Raw genomic sequence first — 21486 nt, forward strand, 5'->3', positions numbered from 1 at the left:
GTGCATCGCATCGCATCGCCTTTGCACAGGAAACTCTAATACATTTATTTATCGAGTAAACTGAAATGATAACAAAAACGTTGAATGTATCCGTAAACCGTTTGGGAAATCATAATAAAATGCGAGGAAAACGAGGGTGAACTACTCTTCGTCTCTCTTCGAGGCAAGAAATAATGACATTCTATGTATTTTTTTCCGGATTATTGATAGTATGTTATACTCTTTTCCATTATTATTTATATAAATTTATGTATTGTCTCATTTTAACGCTACATTGAACGTTATTAAATTTATGTTCGTTGTCGCATAAAAAAATAATTTTTTTCCACACCTGTTTCTTTTCCTGGATGAAAGATAACAAAAGCAGACATTGTTTATTGTTTGTCTAAGCAAAGTTTCGTCATCCAACAGGACGAATTTGACCGATAAAAAATACGTATAAGGAAGATAAATGGTATGGTTTGATATACGATGGGAGACCGGGATATAAGTAGAGCGTTTTCACATCATTTCTTCCTTCCGCCTCTCGTATCCAATAAATTACATACTTGCTAAGTCATGCTTTATTTATTGGAACGTTTTATGTTTTTGTTATTATTTCTTGATTGAAATGGGATTGAAAGAGATTGAGGATTTTTCTTAGAAATTATCAAAGAAATGAACCTTTATGAAGTCAAAGATGATTAAAAATGGTTTATTTATTTCTGGTTTATTAAAACAAAACTATGTCAAAGGAAAAATTTTTTTTAGTTTTTTTTATAGTTTTAAGTTAGAAATGATTAAAAATGATAAATTAGAGCCCTCTGACAAAATGATAAACAAAAATTGCTTTAGTTTTTTTGCTCTTGATTTAGTTTTTAAAACAAAACTATGTCAAAAAAAAATTTTTTTTCAGTTTATTTTTTGGCAGTTTTGAGTTAGAAAATGATTAAAAATGATAAATTAGAGCCCTCTGACAAATTTTTATCCATTTGGAGCAAAATTTGACAAAAATTGCTTTGACACAGTTTTTTTTTTGCTCTTGATTTAGTTTTTAAAACAAAACTATGTCAAAGGAAAAATTTTTTTTCAGTTTCAATTTTTTGGCAGTTTTGAGTTAGAAAATGATTAAAAATGATAAATTAGAGCCCTCTGACAAATTTTTATCCATTTGGAGCAAAATTTGACAAAAATTGCTTTGACACAGTTTTTGACACAGTTTTTTTGCTCTTGATTTAGTTTTTAAAACAAAACTATGTCAAAGGAAAAATTTTTTTTCAGTTTCAATTTTTTGGCAGTTTTGAGTTAGAAAATGATTAAAAATGATAAAGCCCTCTGACAAATTTTTAGAGCCCTTGACAAATTTAGTTTTTGACAAAAACAAAACAGTTTTTATGTCAAAAAACTATGAAAAAATTTTTTTTCAGTTTCAATTTTTTGGCAGTTTTGAGTTAGAAAATGATTAAAAATGATAAATTAGAGCCCTCTGACAAATTTTTATCCATTTGGAGCAAAATTTGACAAAAATTGCTTTGACACAGTTTTTTTGCTCTTGATTTAGTTTTTAAAACAAAACTATGTCAAAGGAAAAATTTTTTTTCAGTTTCAATTTTTTGGCAGTTTTGAGTTAGAAAATGATTAAAAATGATAAATTAGAGCCCTCTGACAAATTTTTATCCATTTGGAGCAAAATTTGACAAAAATTGCTTTGACACAGTTTTTGACACAGTTTTTTTGCTCTTGATTTAGTTTTTAAAACAAAACTATGTCAAAGGAAAAATTTTTTTTCAGTTTCAATTTTTTGGCAGTTTTGAGTTAGAAAATGATTAAAAATGATAAATTAGAGCCCTCTGACAAATTTTTACCCATTTGGAGCAAAATTTGACAAAAATTGCTTTGACACAGTTTTTGACACAGTTTTTTTGCTCTTGATTTAGTTTTTAAAACAAAACTATGTCAAAGGAAAAATTTTTTTTCAGTTTCAATTTTTTGGCAGTTTTGAGTTAGAAAATGATTAAAAATGATAAATTAGAGCCCTCTGACAAATTTTTACCCATTTGGAGCAAAATTTGACAAAAATTGCTTTGACACAGTTTTTGACACAGTTTTTTTGCTCTTGATTTAGTTTTTAAAACAAAACTATGTCAAAGGAAAAATTTTTTTTCAGTTTCAATTTTTTGGCAGTTTTGAGTTAGAAAATGATTAAAAATGATAAATTAGAGCCCTCTGACAAATTTTATCCATTTGGAGCAAAATTTGACAAAAATTGCTTTGACTTTGACACAGTTTTTGACACAGTTTTTTTGCTCTTGATTTAGTTTTTAAAACAAAACTATGTCAAAGGAAAAATTTTTTTTCAGTTTCAATTTTTTGGCAGTTTTGAGTTAGAAAATGATTAAAAATGATAAATTAGAGCCCTCTGACAAATTTTTATCCATTTGGAGCAAAATTTGACAAAAATTGCTTTGACACAGTTTTTGACACAGTTTTTTTGCTCTTGATTTAGTTTTTAAAACAAAACTATGTCAAAGGAAAAATTTTTTTTCAGTTTCAATTTTTTGGCAGTTTTGAGTTAGAAAATGATTAAAAATGATAAATTAGAGCCCTCTGACAAATTTTTATCCATTTGGAGCAAAATTTGACAAAAATTGCTTTGACACAGTTTTTGACACAGTTTTTTTGCTCTTGATTTGTTTTTAAAACAAAACTATGTCTTTCAAAACTAGGAAAAATTTTTTTTCAGTTTCAATTTTTTGGCAGTTTTGAGTTAGAAAATGATTAAAAATGATAAATTAGAGCCCTCTGACAAATTTTTACCCATTTGGAGCAAAATTTGACAAAAATTGCTTTGACACAGTTTTTGACACAGTTTTTTTGCTCTTGATTTGGTTTTAAAACAAAACTATGTCAAAGGAAAAATTTTTTTTCACAGTTTTTGACACAGTTTTTTTGCTCTTGATTTAGTTTTTAAAACAAAACTATGTCAAAGGAAAAATTTTTTTTCAGTTTCAATTTTTTGGCAGTTTTGAGTTAGAAAATGATTAAAAATGATAAATTAGAGCCCTCTGACAAATTTTTACCCATTTGGAGCAAAATTTGACAAAAATTGCTTTGCTTTGACACAGTTTTTTTGCTCTTGATTTAGTTTTTAAAACAAAACTATGTCAAAGGAAAAATTTTTTTTCAGTTTCAATTTTTTGGCAGTTTTGAGTTAGAAAATGATTAAAAATGATAAATTAGAGCCCTCTGACAAATTTTTACCCCAAAAATTTCAGTTTTTGACACATTTGACAAAAATTGCTTTGACACAGTTTTTGACACAGTTTTTTTGCTCTTGATTTAGTTTTTAAAACAAAAATTGGCAGTTTTGAGTTAGAAAATGATTAAAAATGATAAATTAGAGCCCTCTGACAAATTTTTATCCATTTGGAGCAAAATTTGACAAAAATGGCTTTGACACAGTTTTGAAAAAAAAACTTAATTAAGCATTCCTCTTGATTTAAAATAAAATCAAGACAAAAAATAAAATCTGACAAAGTAAATAATTGTTTAAAAATACCCTTTCCTTTGTAAAAAATATTTTTCTCGAATAATCAAATTATCTTCCAGTTATCGCTTTCACGACATAACCAAACACCATCAAACAATTTCAAAAAAAATGTATCACCATAATATTATAAATAAAAATATAATTAAAAGCTTTTACCATTATTCATCCGATAAAAAACATGATGCGAAATCACATTACTCCCGCACAAAACCTTAATGGCTAGCCATTAAATTCATTTTAAATTGCTGAAAATATGAAAATTCAAACCAACTTTGATTTATGAATATTATTATTTGATGTCTTTATTAAATAAATCCGGCTTAAAAGCTGATTAAATATTTTTCGTAACCAAATCCTCAAATAATAAAATTGACAGAATATTACCGAAATTGATATTTTGTTATCGGGAGCACAGTTGTTTAATTCTGACATTTTAATTTTCTTTTTGTACTTTTTTTATTTGTTCGTGGTTTGAAAAAAAAACATGTATTGAGGTTATTTTGCAAAAAAAAAAAAAAATAAAAATAAATACAATTCGATATTTTATTTCGTAGGTAGCTGAAAAAAAGCCTTCAGTAACAAAATTTTTATTAAGGCGTATTTTTATAATTTAAAAAAATGTCAAAATAGAAGCCTTTTTTAATATTTTTTTTATTATAAAATTTTTATTGTCATCAAATGTGTTAAAAACCATTTAAAAGTCGTATTTATTACTTTTTGTACGATTTTTGTGTCAGATAACGATAAATTGTTTGCCCTTTTTTCCATTTATATTAAATAAATAAATTCCCAATAAATATCCCGTGAATATCCGATAAACGTTTTATCATATTTTTTATTATATATGATTGCGAGGCAAACAAAAAATTCGTTACTACCGATTAAAAAGTTATCATAAAACGGAGATTTTTTTCAAAGAATAAAAATATTTCCGAACGAAGACGACGGAAATACATTTTCTTCGCAATTTCCGTTCCAAAGCGCCTTAATTGCAAGTCATTTTTAAATAGTTTCCTGCCGTTTTCCAGTTTTTTTTTGTCTAAAACAGATAAATTCGACTTGCAATTGTACAAAAAATTTACCGACGACCACAAAATAAATAACAATGAGGTTTTTGCCGCCTATTATAACGTTGTTTGTGCGCCATTTAAATAAAAACAAAATAAATGCAACTAAATTTTATTTTATTGCTCGATTTTTGTCTTTTCAGGTTTTCGGTTTTCCACATTTGAACAGCGACAACAAAGGCAGAGAAAGGAAAATTCGAAGCATTTTAAAATGAGATAAAAGAAGAAAGAGAGAAATCTAGAATAAATTGTTAAATAAAAAAAGAAACGAATTTGAAGCCAATGCAATTTAGCTTAAGAGACGATGTCATTATGTAATGCACCCAATGCATTCGTTTCAAGAGAGAAGAAAAAAAAGATGCAGATGGAAATGCGGTGATTGGAAAATGTGGTGAGATGATCACAAGTTTATTTCATTTAAATAAATGGTTTATTGAAAGATTTTTGGAGATAAAGAGCTTTAAAAAGAGAAATTTGGTTGCACTTTGGTACGTTAAAAGATGAAATTTAATCCTAAAAGTGTTAAATTGACATCTGATGAGATGATTTTAACAACTTAAGGTACTCATTGAGGTCCTTAAATTATTCTTTGGATTTAATTTGGACTAAATTTGGGAATTATTTTAAATTAAAAGACTGAAAATGAATAAAAAATCAAATTACCGTAAAGTATATAATTTTAAGAGAATTAAAAAATCTGTTTTTTTTTTATGAAAATAAAAGTTAAAAATCGTTCTTTTAACATTTTTGTTTTAAATTCTTATTTTTGAAAATTTTAAACTTAAAATTTATTTTTTTTTTAAATTATCATTTTACTGTTAAAAACATTTTAAAATCCAACAAAAAATTATTAAAATTTTTTTAAAAAAATAAAATTAAAATTAAATTAAAAATAATTTTTAAGATAAATTATATTCTATTAACATGGGTTTCTTATTATTTATAATTCTTTTTTCGTTTAATTTAAATTTTAACATTTTTTTCTCTTAGCATCATCTACATTACGGTAATTTAAGTCATTTACAAAAGTCATTTTCGAGATGTTTCTCTATATTTTTTTTTAATAATTTTACTTAAATTTAATCAAATAATTTAAATTTAATTAAAATTTTAATTTAAATTTAATTAAAATTAATTAAAAAAATTAATTTTAAAAATTGCTTAAAAATTAAAATTAATTAATTAAAATTTAAATTAAATTTAAATTAAAATTTTAATTAAATTTAATTAAATAAAATTAAATAAAAAAATAAATAAAATAATTAAATTTAATTTAATTTAAAAATTTTAATATAATTTATAAAATAAAAATGGTAATAATAATTTAATTTTTTTTTTATTTAATTTTATTTAGAAAAATATTTTGAGAAATTTAATTTAAGCTCTTTGATGACTTGAAATAATTCAAATTTTTCCCACTGAAAAATAAAAATTATATTTAATTCGTTAAAATTTACATTTCAAAGAAATACTTAAAGAGTCAAGATAATCCTTTGAAATGTTAATATAAGCTCCTTCAAGTCACACTATACTTCGTAAAAAGTAATTTTTTCTAACTTTAGAAAAATGCAAATAAAAGCAGAAAAAAATTAATTTTTCTGATGATAAAAAAATCGTTAAAATAATTCACCTTTAAATACTAAACGCAAAACTAATCAATAAAACATTTTCCGGTTTATGAACTCGCCCAGTCGTTTCTTCGCATCTCGTTCTCACATCACGCCTCCATCCGTTTACGACAGAAAATTCTCTTATCACAATGAATATAAATCATCTTCTTTCTCACAGAAAACGACAGACAAGCGCACGGGATGCAATTACCCTTCACATCATGACAGATAAATAAATAAAAAGGAAAAAAAAATCGCATGAAAGACAAAAGAGCTTGGCATGTGTCCGGAAACGTTTTCATGTTCAAGTTTATTAACATTTTCATTTTTTTTCTCCTTCACTTGAAATTCATTTTAATGAAAAAACATATGTTTATGAACAACGTTCTGGAACAATCACTTGACCCTTTAACATCCAGAGTCCGAATATCATGAAAATAAAATTTTATGTGGTCTTTGATGAACTTTATTGTTAAAGTTTATCGTATCGCAGCAGGAGAAAGCAATATGGAGAAACAGGAAAAAAAGTAAGCCGTAAGCAAAATTTGATACATTTCTTTATTCGTTCGTTCGTATGTTGTTCGTAAATCATAAAAAAATGAACACGAACAGTAAAAAGGCTTTTTTATGGAAATTGGTATGAGTCCTTTTTTTATTATTATGTTTTTTCATATTTTCTATATATTTTGTAATTTTTGCTAAAGTTCAATATTTTTATGTGTTTTTATGGAAATTTCAAGTTTTGTCATATTTATAAAATAAATAAATTTATAATTTTTAATATTTTTTTGAAAAAAAAATGCTTTCTCACATATTTTTGATAACATTTGCTCCATAACGCATTTTCGAGTAAAAACCGAGGTAAAAACTAAAAAGCGTTATGAGGCCTATAACGCATTTTCGAATAAAAACTAAAAAGCGTTATGAGGCCTATAACGCTTTTTCGAATAAAAACTAAAAAGCGTTATGAGGCCTATAACGCTTTTTCGAATAAAAACTAAAAAGCGTTATGAGGCCTATAACGTTTTTTTCGAATAAAAATTAAATTTAAATTAAAAATTATAACATTTTTTGATAACGCTTTTTCGAATAAAACTAAAAATTAAATTGAGATAAGATAAAATCTATAAACTAGATTATATTTAAATTAAATTAAATTAAAAATTAATAAAATTAAATTATGAACGAATTATGAATAAATAAATTTTATTAAATAAACAAAAACAAAATTAACTCTTATTTTCTACTTTTAAGGACTCTTTCAAAAAACATAATTTTTAAAACTTTTTTTTTCATCAACTTTCATTTGCAGACAGACGTTAAAAAACTTTTCAATCTGGCATGAAACCCGAACATTGAGATTGGTCATGGATATTGACTATGAATGTAGGTTAAAATATTATCCGCTTCACAACACTTTCTTGTATTGTCTGGTTTGAGTCTGCTGCCTTTCTTTAACACACGAAGCAATATGCCCAAAAGCAGCACAACAAAAAAAAAACTTCGACAAAAAAAGGGATATTTATGTTGCTCATCTCATAATATTTTTCTCATCGTTCTCGATATACTTTGAGGGTAAATATATTTTTCACATATTTTTTTTATGATGTATCGTACTTACCGATCTGAATTGAAAGGGGCACTAAATGAGAGTGGATTGTTGAAAATAGACTAAAGATAGTCAAAACAACCCCAAGATTTATCCGTTTTATTTTCGTTTTCGAATTTTTTCTTAGTAACCTGATTTTGATTTAAAGAAAATTATTTTTAAGCTATTGAAAAAGTTTTTATCCCCTCCAGATATGACTCCTACCTTGAAATGTATCTGGAAAACTTTTGGCGACATTGACAGGAAAATTACCTCGAACTTGAAACTTTAATAACCAAAGTTCCGAGAATAATTATAAATAATGTCCATTTTCATCTACGGAGCTATTTGCAAGGACTTCATAATAATTTTACGGTTTTTTGTCTCTTTTAGGTGTAATAGATTGCCCACTTGAGCATATATGTGAGAACAAACAAGGCCCACACACATTCCCGAACAAAAGAAACTAATGTCGTACAAAAACATTTTTATCGTCTAGCATTTTTCACGCAGACAAGTCACCCACATATGCCGGAGCAAAATTTTCAATCTCTCTTTTTTTATTCGCATACATTTCTCTTTCTTATCATCTTCGTGTAATAAATATTGTAGACACGACACACAATCTAGCGTCTCAAAGGATCTCCTGAGCTTCCATGTGATGCATGTGTGTGGATAAACAAAGTCATGTATGTGAAAATAATAATAATGGGATGCAAGAAAAGACAGATAATAATTTTCTGAGAAAAAAACTGATCAATATTTGCTGATATACGTACTTAGGAACATGTAGATTAAAGAATCGAGATAATAGTGGATAAGATAGATGAAGAGCAGAGAGCAGCAGATTTTTAATGGGAAAAAACAAAGGAAAAATCGTTAGGCGATGAAATGAAAAGAGCATTAAAGGGAATTTATTGGAACAAAGAAAGTAAGTTATTTAAAATTTTCGTGCATTTTTTAAATTAAGTTTTTAGTCTATGAGGAGTTTATTCATCACGTTTTTGGAATTTAAAGTTAATATTAGATTTGAAAAATATTTAAAGATAATTTTTTAGAGGTTAAAAATTCACAATTTAATAATTGAAAATTGAACAATTAATTTAAATAAAATAAATTTAATTATAAATAGATTAAATATTAAAAAAAATACAAATTTTATATTTTTCAAAAAAAAAATCGAAATTTTTTTTAATAATTCAATTGATAAATATTTAAAATTAAAAAAATTTGATATTAACAAAAAATTGCTTAAATAAAAAATTGATTTTGACGTGAAACATTTTTAAATTAAAGAATTAAAACAAATAAATAAAAAATTCAAATTTTAAAAACATCATAAAAAAATAAATCAATATTTCAATAAAGAATTCAAAAAATTAAATTTTTTTTGAAACAAAAAAAAATATCAAAAATAAGAATAAAAAATAATAAAATATTTTTTGAATTAAATTTAGGTCTATTCAAATTTTAAAACCTCATAAAATAACAAAAGTAAGTAAATTAAAATTTAATTTAAATTAAAATAAAAAAGATAATAAAGTTTATTCTCAATTAAAAATAGGTAGGTATATAATATAAAAATAATAATTTTATCTTAAAATATACATAACTAAAAATTAAATATTGGATTTAGTTATAATTAAGTTTAATAAATTATTATTATTATTATTAAAAAAAAATAATAAATTTAATAATTATTTGTTTTTGAATTATAATCTTAGTATTTTTTTTTTATATTTTTAAAGTAAAAATATATTTTAAGTATAAAGATATCCAAAAAATATTAAAATTATAATTTTAAAAAAATAATTATTAAATTAATAAAATTATTAATTTTTTTATGTAAAGTTATCTAATAATTAATTAAATTATTTATTAAAATTAATTGAATATTATAATTAAATAAATCTAATTTTTTTTTAATTTTAAAATTGATAAATAAACTAAAAAATATTAAAATTTTATGAAAAAATGAATTTAAAAAAACATATTTTGAGTTTTTAGACCTTCGAAGAAGTATCATTTATTAGGTATAAGAGTAAAAATTTCTTTAAATATTCCGTACATCACTTTAAAAATTTTGTCATTTTTTGTAAATAAAAAAAAAATTTAAAATTTCGTATATTTATTTGGTTTTCCATCAGAGAATTTCTTAAAAAAATTAATAAAGAAAAATAAGTGATTTCCTTCTAAACAATTTTTTGAGAAATTTTCTAAAAAAAATCTAATAAATAACTGAAGAAAATTATTTTTTTTTTAATTTAAAAATTTCTATAACCAATTTTCTGAAAATTTTAAATTTTTATAATTATTTAAATCCCAATAGGTAAAAAGCCATCAAAGAAAATTCATCAAAAAGGATTAAACATCACTTCCCATACAAAATTACAAAATCATCAATTCATCAAGACACCTTCACTAAATTTCAGCAAATCATGCGTGTTTGTCAAATATATTTTTTTGATGACTTTAGTAACAAATAAAACCTGTGCCATTTGCCGCAAACGCGGCACACCGAAGAAAAGGGTCGACTCAGCACACCTTTTTAGGACCTTCTAATAACGATGACAGTCACATTTGATATTTATTGTTACTTTTATTGGCCTAATATATCATTTAAATTGGATACAAAGAGAGAGCGTCGCATACACAATCGCTTAATATCTCCAACGATTTATTGTCGAGTCCCTCGAGTTCAAATATTGCTCGCAGTACTCGGGCGGCGTGTACGCCAGGTGACCTTCGCGCGTGCAATGCATAATGTGAAAGATGCCCATTTTGAAGTAATGAATCGTGCGACGACTCTTCGGAAATGTCGGCAATACAATCTCAACACGCTAAAAAGGAGATTTCAATGATAAATTGAATCAATCTGGAATCATCAAAAAAAAATTTACCTGAATATTTTTACATCGATCAACAATTTCGCTCAAGCAGATTTCAGTCAAGTGTGGGCATTGGTTCAGAAAAAGTAATTTTAAGCATTTCAGGTTACGCGTGATTAAATCTATCGCATCATTTGTCAGACTTTTGCATCCATCGAGTTTGAGTTTCTCGATGTAAGGACACTCTTTGGTCATTTGTCCAATACCTAACTCGGAAATTTTATCACAGCCAGTTAAATCGAGTCCCTTCAAGCTTTTAAACTTGAACGAGTGACACAACGACATATTTGTCAGTCTACTGCATTTGCTCAACGAAAGCACTTCCAAGTGAGTTAAGACGCTCAACGGTAAGCCATTATTTCCCGCATCATCGATAATTTCGCCAACAATGCCACTGTCACTTATTTCACAAGCTATGAGTTTAAGGATTTTCAAGCCACGACAATTACGTATGATAATTTGGAGGATATGGTCGTCGACAGTATGACAAGAGAGCAATTCAAGCTCTGTGAGATAAGGAAAGCCTTGGAGAGCCTTATTGAAGGAGTTGTGGTCAAATTGAAGCGAAGTATATCGAACGACAAAAGTTTTCATGTGAGGAAAGAAAAAATCTTTCTTTGAAGAGGTTAGTTGGATGACGCCATCTTGGTTGAGAGTTCCAAAGCAAAGGTAAATAGACTAAAAAAAAATTTTTTTTTAATTAAAAAAACTTCAGGGAGTTGCGGGAATCCTCAAATTTAAGTAAAAAACAAAAAATCGCAACATCAAAAGAAAACATTTGTAAAAAGTAGAAAATTATCATAAATTATACTTAAACCTATAAAAATTTAAGTAAGGCAGCTCCAAATTTTTTTTTTTAACTTTTTGTCCCATGCCCCATTTCAAAAGTCGAATATCGTAATGGGACAAAATAAAAAAAGGTTAAAAAATTTACCGTTTTTTGGTCTTTTTTCATAGTTTTTCAAGGAATTTCCCAAAATTTTTTTTTAAAAAATTTCACTTTTTAAGAATTTTTTAATTAAAAATCGTATTTTAACATGAATTTTCTTCTTTAAAATTTTTTTCAAAATTTTTTGACAGTTATTTTTACGAAATTTTTTTGTTTAAATTTTTAACTTGAAATACTCTGAGATAAATTTTAAATTATCAAATCTCAATGTATATAACATAAAAACAATAAAAATATTTATTAAGTACCGCAATTTTTAAAATTTTATCATTTTGTATGAAACAGTATTTCAATTTTTTTATTTTGCCCCCCCCCCCCCCATTTTAAAAAAAAGGTTTTGGGACAAAAAGTTCGAAATAAATTTGGAGCGGCCTAAATTTTTTTCGAAATTGTCCGATAATATAAAATTTATTTGATTTTTTGAATTTTAAAAATGAAAACTTAAATTTTATATTTGAAACCAAATTAAAATTCAAATTTGAAGAGTTCAACTGCTTGTATTTCGAAAAATATACATCTTCTTAATTTTAAGTACTTTTCGAATTTGCAAAAATATTTTCAAAAAGTTGTATATTTTTCGAAATACAAGAAGTTGAAGTTTTCAAATTTGAATTTAAATTTGGTTTCAAATTTTAAATTTTCATCTTTAAAATTCAAAAAATCAAATAAATTTTATATTATCTGACAATTTCGAAATAAATTTACTTAAATTTTAATGAATTTTCCCAATTTTTCAATTCGAAACTTGAAAAACTTGTTTAAGTATAATACGGTCCAACAAATTATTTCAAAAAATTTTTAACAATTCTGAAACCTATTGGAGTTGATAGAGGACTAAAAAATATTCGATACGTATTTTTTTGTTTGGCTGTAGCAGGTCAAATTATTTTTTTTATGAATTTTTGAAAATTTTAAAAAATGTTTATTTCGCTCCTCATAGCATGTCGATTTTGATCAAAGTTTTCAAATTTTTTGACTAGAATGTGCTTATTTATGCTTCTAATAATTATTTAAGTTGTTTTTGATAATTTTTTATAAGAAATTCGAAGCTTTTCAAAAAAAAAGTTTATTTTAATTTTTAATTAATTTTCACAATTTTCAGTTTTTCTCTAAATCTCACTAATTTCTTTTTGGAAAGTACCTAAAAAGGCTCAAATAATTATTAGAAACACAAACAAGCACAATCCAATCAAAAAATTGAAAAATTTGGCAAAAATCGAGATGACATGAGGAGCAAAATAAACCTTTTTTAAAATTTTCAAAAATTCATAAAAAAATAATTTGACCTGCTACAGCCAAACAAAAAAATACGTATCGAATATTTTTTAGTTCTCTATCAACTCCAATAGGTTTCAGAATTTATGATAATTTTCTACTTTTTACGTTGCGATTTTTTGTTTTTTTACTTAAATTTGAGGATTCCCGCAACTCCCAGGTAAGTACTTCATCTAAATAATACCGAAATCAGCCTACATGCTTCTAAAGCATCCAAAAAATTATCCGCACTCCATCGCCGAATCGCTTCTATCCTAATATGCTCCAATTGTGGCATCATAACTCCCAACGCCGCCAACAGTTCGTTTGTCAAATAATCGCTCGCATGAATCGGCAAACATGTGATCCATTTTTGAGTCATCGTCAATGCGGGAAGTAAATTCACATTCAAGCTCGGTAACCACAACCACAAACGCCTGACAATCAAATTCGGCATGGGATTCGCGATGAAATACTTTATCAACTCGTCAGCATTTCTGTTAATCTTCTTCGGGCGATCCAAATCGTTGAAAACAAACTTGACATTTTGCCTTTCCTGCGCAAGCATTTTTAGGCGTGGCAACAAAGTTTGAAACGCCGACAAACTATCGCCGTGCGGATCAAAGTTCAACACTACCGTAGCGACATTCGGGAAACGATCAATTAACCCGCAACAAAGTGCGATACTCATGAGATTCTCGTTCAGGATGAGAGTTCGAACGCGTGACATGCGAAAATCCTCATTCAAGGAAACTTCGTTGTCCCTTCGCAAAAGAAGGCGCGGTGAAATTTCCAAGGTTATGACGTTTTTGAAGGATTCCAACCCATTGAGGTCGCGATAACTGTTGATCCAGATATGTAAATGGCGAAAACTTTCGTAACGAGTCTTGCAAAAGTCAACCACATGTTTCAACTCGGAGCTGGGACTCGCTAAATACAAATGGTTGAACGGGAAAATGTCAGTTCGTTTGAAAGTTTCTATCAATGAGCTGTAATGCTCGCGATCGCTACTTTGTAACACGAGTTTCTTGAAAAAGTGTGGATGCCGCGCTGCGTAATACCATTTGCGACAGACAAGTGTGCATCGTTGCAACTCATGATCAGACAAAAATGTAAAAATTTTCACAATCACCTGTAAGAGAAAAACGAGTTAAAAGTGATTTTTGTTGAAAAAATGGACTTACCTCTAACGGAAAATCATTGATGTTGAACTCCATGAAAAAAAATCAAAGATCAAAAACCGAAAAATTCGTTTTAATTTAATTAAAACACAAAAAACACGGAACACAAGCTCTTACTTGCGAGAAATGTTTGTTTATAATGAATACTACGTCGTTTCAGCTCAGCTGGTTTCAAGGTCGATTGAACAGCGCATGCGCTAAAATCGCGTCATAACAGACACAAGAGAAATTTTACACACCGCCAACGTCTAGCAGGTAGTTGAACGGACAATGTTTTGATATTTCATTCATGAAATTCGTGCGATTAGTGCGTAAAAATGGTCCAATACAATACGAGCAGCGATAAGAATAGTCGTCGACGTCTCGTCTGTTTCGTATTAAATAATCTCGAGTTTCTGACTCACTCTTGATTAAAACATGAAATCACAATGGAGACGCCAGGTTGTTTTATTTTTTTATTAATTGAGGGTGCGTTGAGGGCCGAATCGATCGACGGCAATAAAAAAAGAGTGTCGGAACATGTCACATAAATTGATGCAATTAAAGAAGAATGATCGATGCACCACACACAATCAACACAATTAGCTGTGCGACAAAAGCAGAACTTGATTATTCGCAGTTATGTGAGTTATTTTTATTTTTTATGTACAAAGGAGAAAAAAAACTTAAGTCTAGTCATAAATTTATGTAATAAGAAAACAAACAAGTGAAGAGTAAGGGGTCACGAGAGTCAATTGTTTGTCGCCGTTGTGTGTTTGAAGCGCGTTTTTTTTATGGAGATATTGGTTTTGAATGGGAAATTTTGTTTGTCCGTTACAGATGATTTTTTTTTTGATAAAATTTTTTTATTAAATTTAATATATTTTTTATTAAATTAAATTTATTTTTTTATTAAATTAAATTTAATTTTATTAAATTAAATTTATTTATTTATTAAATTAAATTAAATTTATTTTTTTATTTAATTTAATTTATTTTTTTTTTATTAAATTTAATTAATTTATAAAATTTAATCAAATTTTTTTAAAGCGCAAATAAAAAAAGGCAAAAATTTTCATATTTTTCCTTCTAAATTTTAACAAAAAAAAATTAAATTAAAAATAAAAAAAAATATTTTTTTGAAAGTTTTTTCAATTTTTTTACTTTCAATCAAATAAAATTGAATTGACAAAAAAAATAAAATAAAAGTTCTTGTAATCCTTTAATATTTTGAAAAAAAATCTGTTTTTTAGAGTCCCTTTTTTTCAATTTTATTTTTAATCAAATAAAATTAAATTGACAAAAAAATAAAATAAAAGTTCTTGTTAATTTTTATAAAAAAAAAATTATATTAGACAGTTAATATTTTAAGTAATTAATTTAATATTTTTTTAATTAATTTATTATATAAATTTTTAAATTATAAATTAATTTTTATAAAGTAATAATCAAGTAAAAGTTTTTAAATATTTTCCAAGAAAAATATTTTTAAATTTAAAATTTACGAAATTTTCAATGAATTTTATTTAAATAATATTTCATTCAAAATTATTTAAAAAAAATTAATTTTTTTTTTTAATTTTTCTGATAATTTTTTTTGACTAATTTTTGGTTGAAAAATATTTAAAAGAAACAAAAAGAGTAAAATTTTAAAAAACTTTTTAAAAAATTCTTTGAATTTAGGAACTTTTTCAAATACATCAGTATTTGAGGTTAAACTAACTATTTACAGAAAAAATCTCATTTAAAATAAATTTCTTGCGTAAAAAAATTTAAAAATTATTGAAAATTGAACAAAAACAAATTTTAAAGAAATTTCAACTGAAATGTATAAAATTTAATATAAATCTCGAAATGCGCTCTCATCTATTTTTTTCTTCAAACGAAAGGCTTTTTACCCAAAAAATGGAGAAATTCAATTAAATCAACAAATCGTGTGAAAAAATATTAAATTTTATTTTTATTTATTTATTTTTTTTTTTTGCAAAATTACAACTCAAGCTTTTCCGTTCTCATCTTTCACATTATAAACCGCAGGCACCAATCGATGTTTCAAGCAGAGCAACCAAACAACTGTCACTGCCATAAACGCTCCCAACGAGCAAAAAGTCCAAACAACGCCATAATGTTGATACAGCGCACTTAACAAAACCGGTCCCACAACTCGCGAAAATCCTCCGGAGCCCGTAAAAAGTCCCATCCAAACACCCTGCGGTCGAGGTCCCAAAATTTTCGAGAGAATTGTCTGAATCAACGTCGCTCCAATCGGATATCCAATCGCCGTGCAAACGTATCCGATGATAAATTGTTCGACGGTGAGAGCATTTGTCGTCGCACACCACGTTTGAGTTTCCACGGGACATCCAACGAGCTCGATTTCGGTTTCGTTCGACGAAATTTCACGCAAAGTAGGCGGAGAAGATCCCCACGGAATGAAAACGAACCTTCCGACAACCATGAGGAAAAATCCTCCCCAAATCATGATTTTTCGCTCGTCGAAATGCTTGCACAGGGGACCAATTGTGACGAAACTGATGCAGGAAATGACAGCTCCGATCGCCATTATGATGGAAATGTACTTCAGTGACTCTTGTTTCGTCAGCGCGAATTGATCCATCATCAGAGGAGTTCCCAAACTACAAAAAAAAATTAATTTTATTGAGAAAATTGATGAAAAATTCAAAACTTACGTCTCTAAAAGCACGAAATTCAGTACAAGAACGAAAAATGCGACAATTAAAGTCCATGCCGCGACATAATCCAGCTTAATGGCGTCAACAGCAGCTTCTTCGTTGTCCTTGCCTTGTACAACCATCGCTTCTTTTGCCGCAATTGGTCTCTCCTCGAATGCCCAAGGAAGTAAAATCACGATATTGATGATGGCGAGAAGGACATTGACCCATCCCGGTGCTGTGTACATGTTCAAAACGATTTTTCCGACTGTCGTGCCTTCATTGCCCAACGGAGTGAGAGCAGCTTGGAATGCAGGACCAAAAATGAAACCCAAAACTTGTGCCAAGGACCCGAGAGAGACAGCAGTGGTGCGTTCTTTGACAGTTGTTGCAGCGGAAAGATAGGCGCGACAAACAGCGATGTTAGCTAAAAATAAGAAAATTTAATTTTTTGACAAAATTCAAAAGTTTTTTTTTACCTGAGCTCGTTCCAATCAAAATTCGGGCAATTAACATCCAATATTTGTGATTTGTGTCGAAGGCATCCAATGTTGCGTACATGATACTGGCAAAAGCGAACAAGATCATTGTGCAGATTAAAGGAATGCGAGAAGATTTCGTTTTGTTTGTCCAATAACCGACAAGAGGAGATGCGATCATCTGCGATAAAGGACTCACAGCTAAGATTATTCCGTAAAAAGTTTTGCCAGCTGAGGGATCCAACTGTGAAAAAAAAATATATTAAAATTAATAAAATAATATTAAATGAAAATTTCTTTTTTTTTTATTTTTATTCAATTTTATACAAAAAAAAAATATAATTTTGTAAAAAATAGAATTTTTATTCAAAAAATAGTTTTATATTTTTTTTAATTAAAAAAAGGTTAATTTAGTATTCAACAATTTTATATTTTTAGACATTTTTTTTTTTATTTTAAAATGAGTTAAAATTTAATAAACTTAATTTAATTTACTTAAATTTAATAAATTAATAAATTTCTATATATTTAAAAATTTTTTATCAAAAAAAAATATATAAAAAAATATTTATTAAAATAGTTTAATATAAAAATTACCATTTTATATGAAATTATTTAATTATTATTAATTAAATAAAAAAATTAATTTTTTTATGAAAATTATCAAAAAATTAATTTTCAAAAAATTCAATAAAAAATTATTCATCGAAATAATTATTATTTTTTTTATATTACAAAAATTTATTAATAAAAAAAATAAATTAAAAAAAGAAAGTTCATTAAAAATTCATGAATTATTTTTAAAGCACTTAAAATATATAAATTTTTTCGAAGGAAAAAAAACTTCAAAGAATTGTTAATTTTTTTTTATTTTAATTTAAAAAAGTTAATTTAAAAAAAAACTTTCATTAAATATTTTTTATTTTTTTTTACGAATTTAAAATTAATATTTATTTTTTCAAGTTTTAAAAATAATAATGATCTTTTAATTAAATTTAATTAAATAAATTTAAATTAAATTAAAATTAATTTTAAATTTAATAATTTTTGCGTGGTTAATTTCGTAATTAATTTTAAATTTTTTGAACAGCAAAAATATGAAAAAATGTTCAGAAAAATTTTTAATCAATGAAAGTACCAAAAATGAAGAAAAAATATTTTTAAAATTTACATTCAATTTTAGGCAATAAATTTATGAAAAAATGAACATAAAAATAAAGAATAAAAATAAAAAAAATATGTTCGCAATTTTTTAAAGTTCTTCATGTTTTTAATTTAAATCTAAAAAAAATTAATGAAAAAATATAAAAAATAAATTTTTAGCATTTTTAGAGGAAAAAATAACAATTTTTTTTATGAATTTACTATGAATTTGAACTTATGAATGATCTATTCTGATTCATCAAAACTGCACCAAAAATCAACTCTCAATCCATAAAATGGCTAAAAATGTACTTTTTTGTACGAATCTTTACCTATGACTCACATAAAGTCATTAAAATGAGACAAAATTCGAACATTTTTTACAGAAAATCTCAAAAAATGCTCATTTTACAATTTTTTAAATGTCTATATTCGACAAAACTCGTTCCCCGAAGGTCAAACCCAAACTTACCTTATCCAAATACGGCCAAACTCCCGTAAGCGTGATGCCAAATCCGAGCGTCATGAGAAAAATTGTCACATAAATCACAAAAATCGACTTCCATCGCTTCTTAAATTCTTCCTCAGTCTCCAATTCTGAATTTTCCTTCCACAACTTGTGAAGCATCGCACTAATTTTGCTCATTTTTTTTAGCGCCACACCAATAAAAAATTTATTTAATCGAATCACGCACGCGAAATTAATTCAAAATTTCACCTAATTTATTTTTTTTTTAATTTTGTGACTTTAAAAGGCAATTGGAGGTCCGTACGAGACGACAATCAAACAGCAACTGAGATAAATACTCAGAAAGTAGTCGATAATGGGTAATTGAGCAAATGTACGATCATATCACGATCAAAAATAATTAAGTTCTCGCGAGTAATTTAATGATTTTTGTCAGATTTGATCGATTTTGTGAGAGTTTTGATTGCATTCGGAGTCGAAAAAGAGCTTTTGATGCGTAAAATGTGCGATGAAGGAAGAAAGAGCGAATTACAAGCTCATTAATAACTATCAAAGACGTTTATTTATTGGCATGTCAATTCAATTGTACCGCAATAAATCTTAATTTTGGACATTTTTTGATTTTTTTCACATATTTGGGCGCTTAGAAGAAAATTTTTATCGATGACGTGACAGTTTGGCGACACAACGGGCATCTTTTGTCGTTCGCGAGTATATCGTCAGCGCATTTCTGGCAATATTTCAAGTGTCCGCACGAGATAAGCGCTGTTGTGATGTCTGCGGACAAGCAAATGATGCATTCCTTCTCTTTTTCATCCGAAAAAGTCGCTTTTTTGTCATTTTCGCTGTGGATTTTTAAGGGATTTGTCTTTTTTTGCACCTCATTCGGCTCTAAAGTCGTCAGAATTTCATAATCGGCTGAATATTTGTTCTCTTTGCCGCCATAAGGGACACTCAATATCCCAGTTTGCTTTTCCAAATTCCCCGGAAGAACGGATTCTTCGATTTTTATTCGCCCAACGAACGTTTTTTCGCCTTTTTCGTTGAAACCGCCTTCCACGGCGTTCTCGGGGATGATTTTTTCATCACAAATGACCTTCCACGTGTAATAACTGTTGTCTTGCAACAATTCGTAGTCATGCATCGGGTACTCAAACCCATCCGTTGCCACAGTTGCCTTCTTCAAAGCCGGATTGACGCTCGTGATCATCAATTTGTTGTTTTTCAGTCCTCTGCCGAGATAAATATCGTTATTTTCAGCATCTTTTCCGCATTTCAGGGCATTTTCCGGCGTTTCCAGACCCACGCGAGATCCAATCCACTTCATTTCGCGCAAATAAGTCACGAAGTTGACATCGCACGTGCCTCGCGTCGCCTTGATTTCCAGAAATTCCGACGTAAAAGCCGGATATTTGTGAGGAAAATTGCAAAAATGGACGTCGTTCAATTGAATTTCGTATTCATCCTTTGCCGGTGTGATTGACAGCAGAAAATCCCCGTCGTCGAATGATTTCTCGAATGTTGAAGTTGTTTCCCATTTTTTATTTTTGCCGGTTTTGCATTCGATTCCTTTGTTTGTCACGCACAAGCACAGCGGGATTCGTGAATCGATTTTTTCTTCGGAACTTGCTTTTAAAATTATCTCGAATTCGGTGTCAGCAGCGATTTTTGCTGAGATTTTGAGTTTATCTAAAGATCCAAAGCCATCGGGGAGAGGAATGGATAAAGGTAGTTCGGGAGTTTCGATGTGCAAGAGTTTAAGTGACATTTTTTACGATAAAATATCAATTTGCAGCTGTTTTCAACGTAAATAACGAACCAACACTAAAACAGCAAATTCGCGGAAATCGTAAAATTTGCTGATAAGAGAGATTTATGGCGTTGGTCATACATGAAGTAGCAAAATTTTGAAAAAAAAAAAAAATTGTAGCATTTTTAAATAAATAATAAAATATAAAAAATCAATGAGCAGTAAAGCAAATAATCTTTTAAAAAATTTTATATTTTTTTTTACAAAAATTTAAAGTAATAAAAACATTAAAAAAAAAAAAATAAAATAAATTTAATTAATTAAATTTTAATTTTTTTCAAAAACTTAGGTTTAAAAATTTTTTCACAAGTTCATTTTATAAAGCATTTTTTTAAAGTAAATTTTTAATATAAAAAAGATTAAAAAAAAATTATAGAAAAATATAAAAAATATATATTTAAAAATTTATTTAATTAAAAAAAAATTATTTTTGTAAAAATATTCAAGTTGTACAATTTTTGAATTTTCTTTAATAAATATTGAAATATTGTAAAAAAAAGATACTTTTAATTATTTTTGTTTTAAAATTTTAATTTATGTTGACATTTCATTTTAAAAAATTTTTTTTTTCAAACTTTTTATTTTTTTAAATTTTCATTTTTCATATTTATTTTTAATTTTTCACATAAAATCATTAAATTACTAATTTGAACTGACATTTGTCAAGTTGTGGAAGAAAATTTAAATAAATAAGTTTTTAGTAATTAAAATATATTTATGAAGAAATAAAAAATAATAAATTAAAATACCTATTTAAAAAAAATTGAAGAAAAAAAGTTTTTAAACTGATTTTTACAATAAAATATAAAAAAAACAAAAATAATGAAGCCATTTATTAAAAAATTAGCTTAATGAATGAACAACGCCA

At 26.8% G+C, this 21486-nt stretch overlaps 3 protein-coding genes across 3 annotated transcripts; all 3 read right to left on the minus strand.

The window, feature by feature from the left end:
- Nucleotides 1-10068: 10068 nt before the first annotated feature.
- LOC134831713 (uncharacterized) lies at nucleotides 10069-14194 on the minus strand. Its single transcript, XM_063845521.1, has 4 exons — nucleotides 14070-14194; nucleotides 13091-14017; nucleotides 10695-11360; nucleotides 10069-10634 (listed from the first exon to the last, which is right to left on the minus strand). Exons 1-4 carry the CDS (start codon nucleotides 14100-14102, stop codon nucleotides 10455-10457), a joined length of 1806 nt encoding a protein of 601 aa, XP_063701591.1. The 5' UTR covers nucleotides 14103-14194; the 3' UTR covers nucleotides 10069-10454.
- A 1847-nt stretch (nucleotides 14195-16041) lies between these two features.
- Nucleotides 16042-19200, minus strand: LOC134837773 (major facilitator superfamily domain-containing protein 8-like). Its single transcript, XM_063853160.1, has 4 exons — nucleotides 18812-19200; nucleotides 17197-17440; nucleotides 16736-17144; nucleotides 16042-16681 (listed from the first exon to the last, which is right to left on the minus strand). Exons 1-4 carry the CDS (start codon nucleotides 18983-18985, stop codon nucleotides 16042-16044), a joined length of 1467 nt encoding a protein of 488 aa, XP_063709230.1. The 5' UTR covers nucleotides 18986-19200.
- A 14-nt stretch (nucleotides 19201-19214) lies between these two features.
- Nucleotides 19215-20640, minus strand: LOC134831115 (uncharacterized). Its single transcript, XM_063844773.1, has one exon. It carries the CDS (start codon nucleotides 20574-20576, stop codon nucleotides 19452-19454), a length of 1125 nt encoding a protein of 374 aa, XP_063700843.1. The 5' UTR covers nucleotides 20577-20640; the 3' UTR covers nucleotides 19215-19451.
- Between the last annotated feature and the right edge of the window lie 846 nt (nucleotides 20641-21486).

Source organism: Culicoides brevitarsis, chromosome 1 (assembly GCF_036172545.1).
Source record: "Culicoides brevitarsis isolate CSIRO-B50_1 chromosome 1, AGI_CSIRO_Cbre_v1, whole genome shotgun sequence".
NCBI lineage: Eukaryota > Metazoa > Arthropoda > Insecta > Diptera > Ceratopogonidae > Culicoides > Culicoides brevitarsis.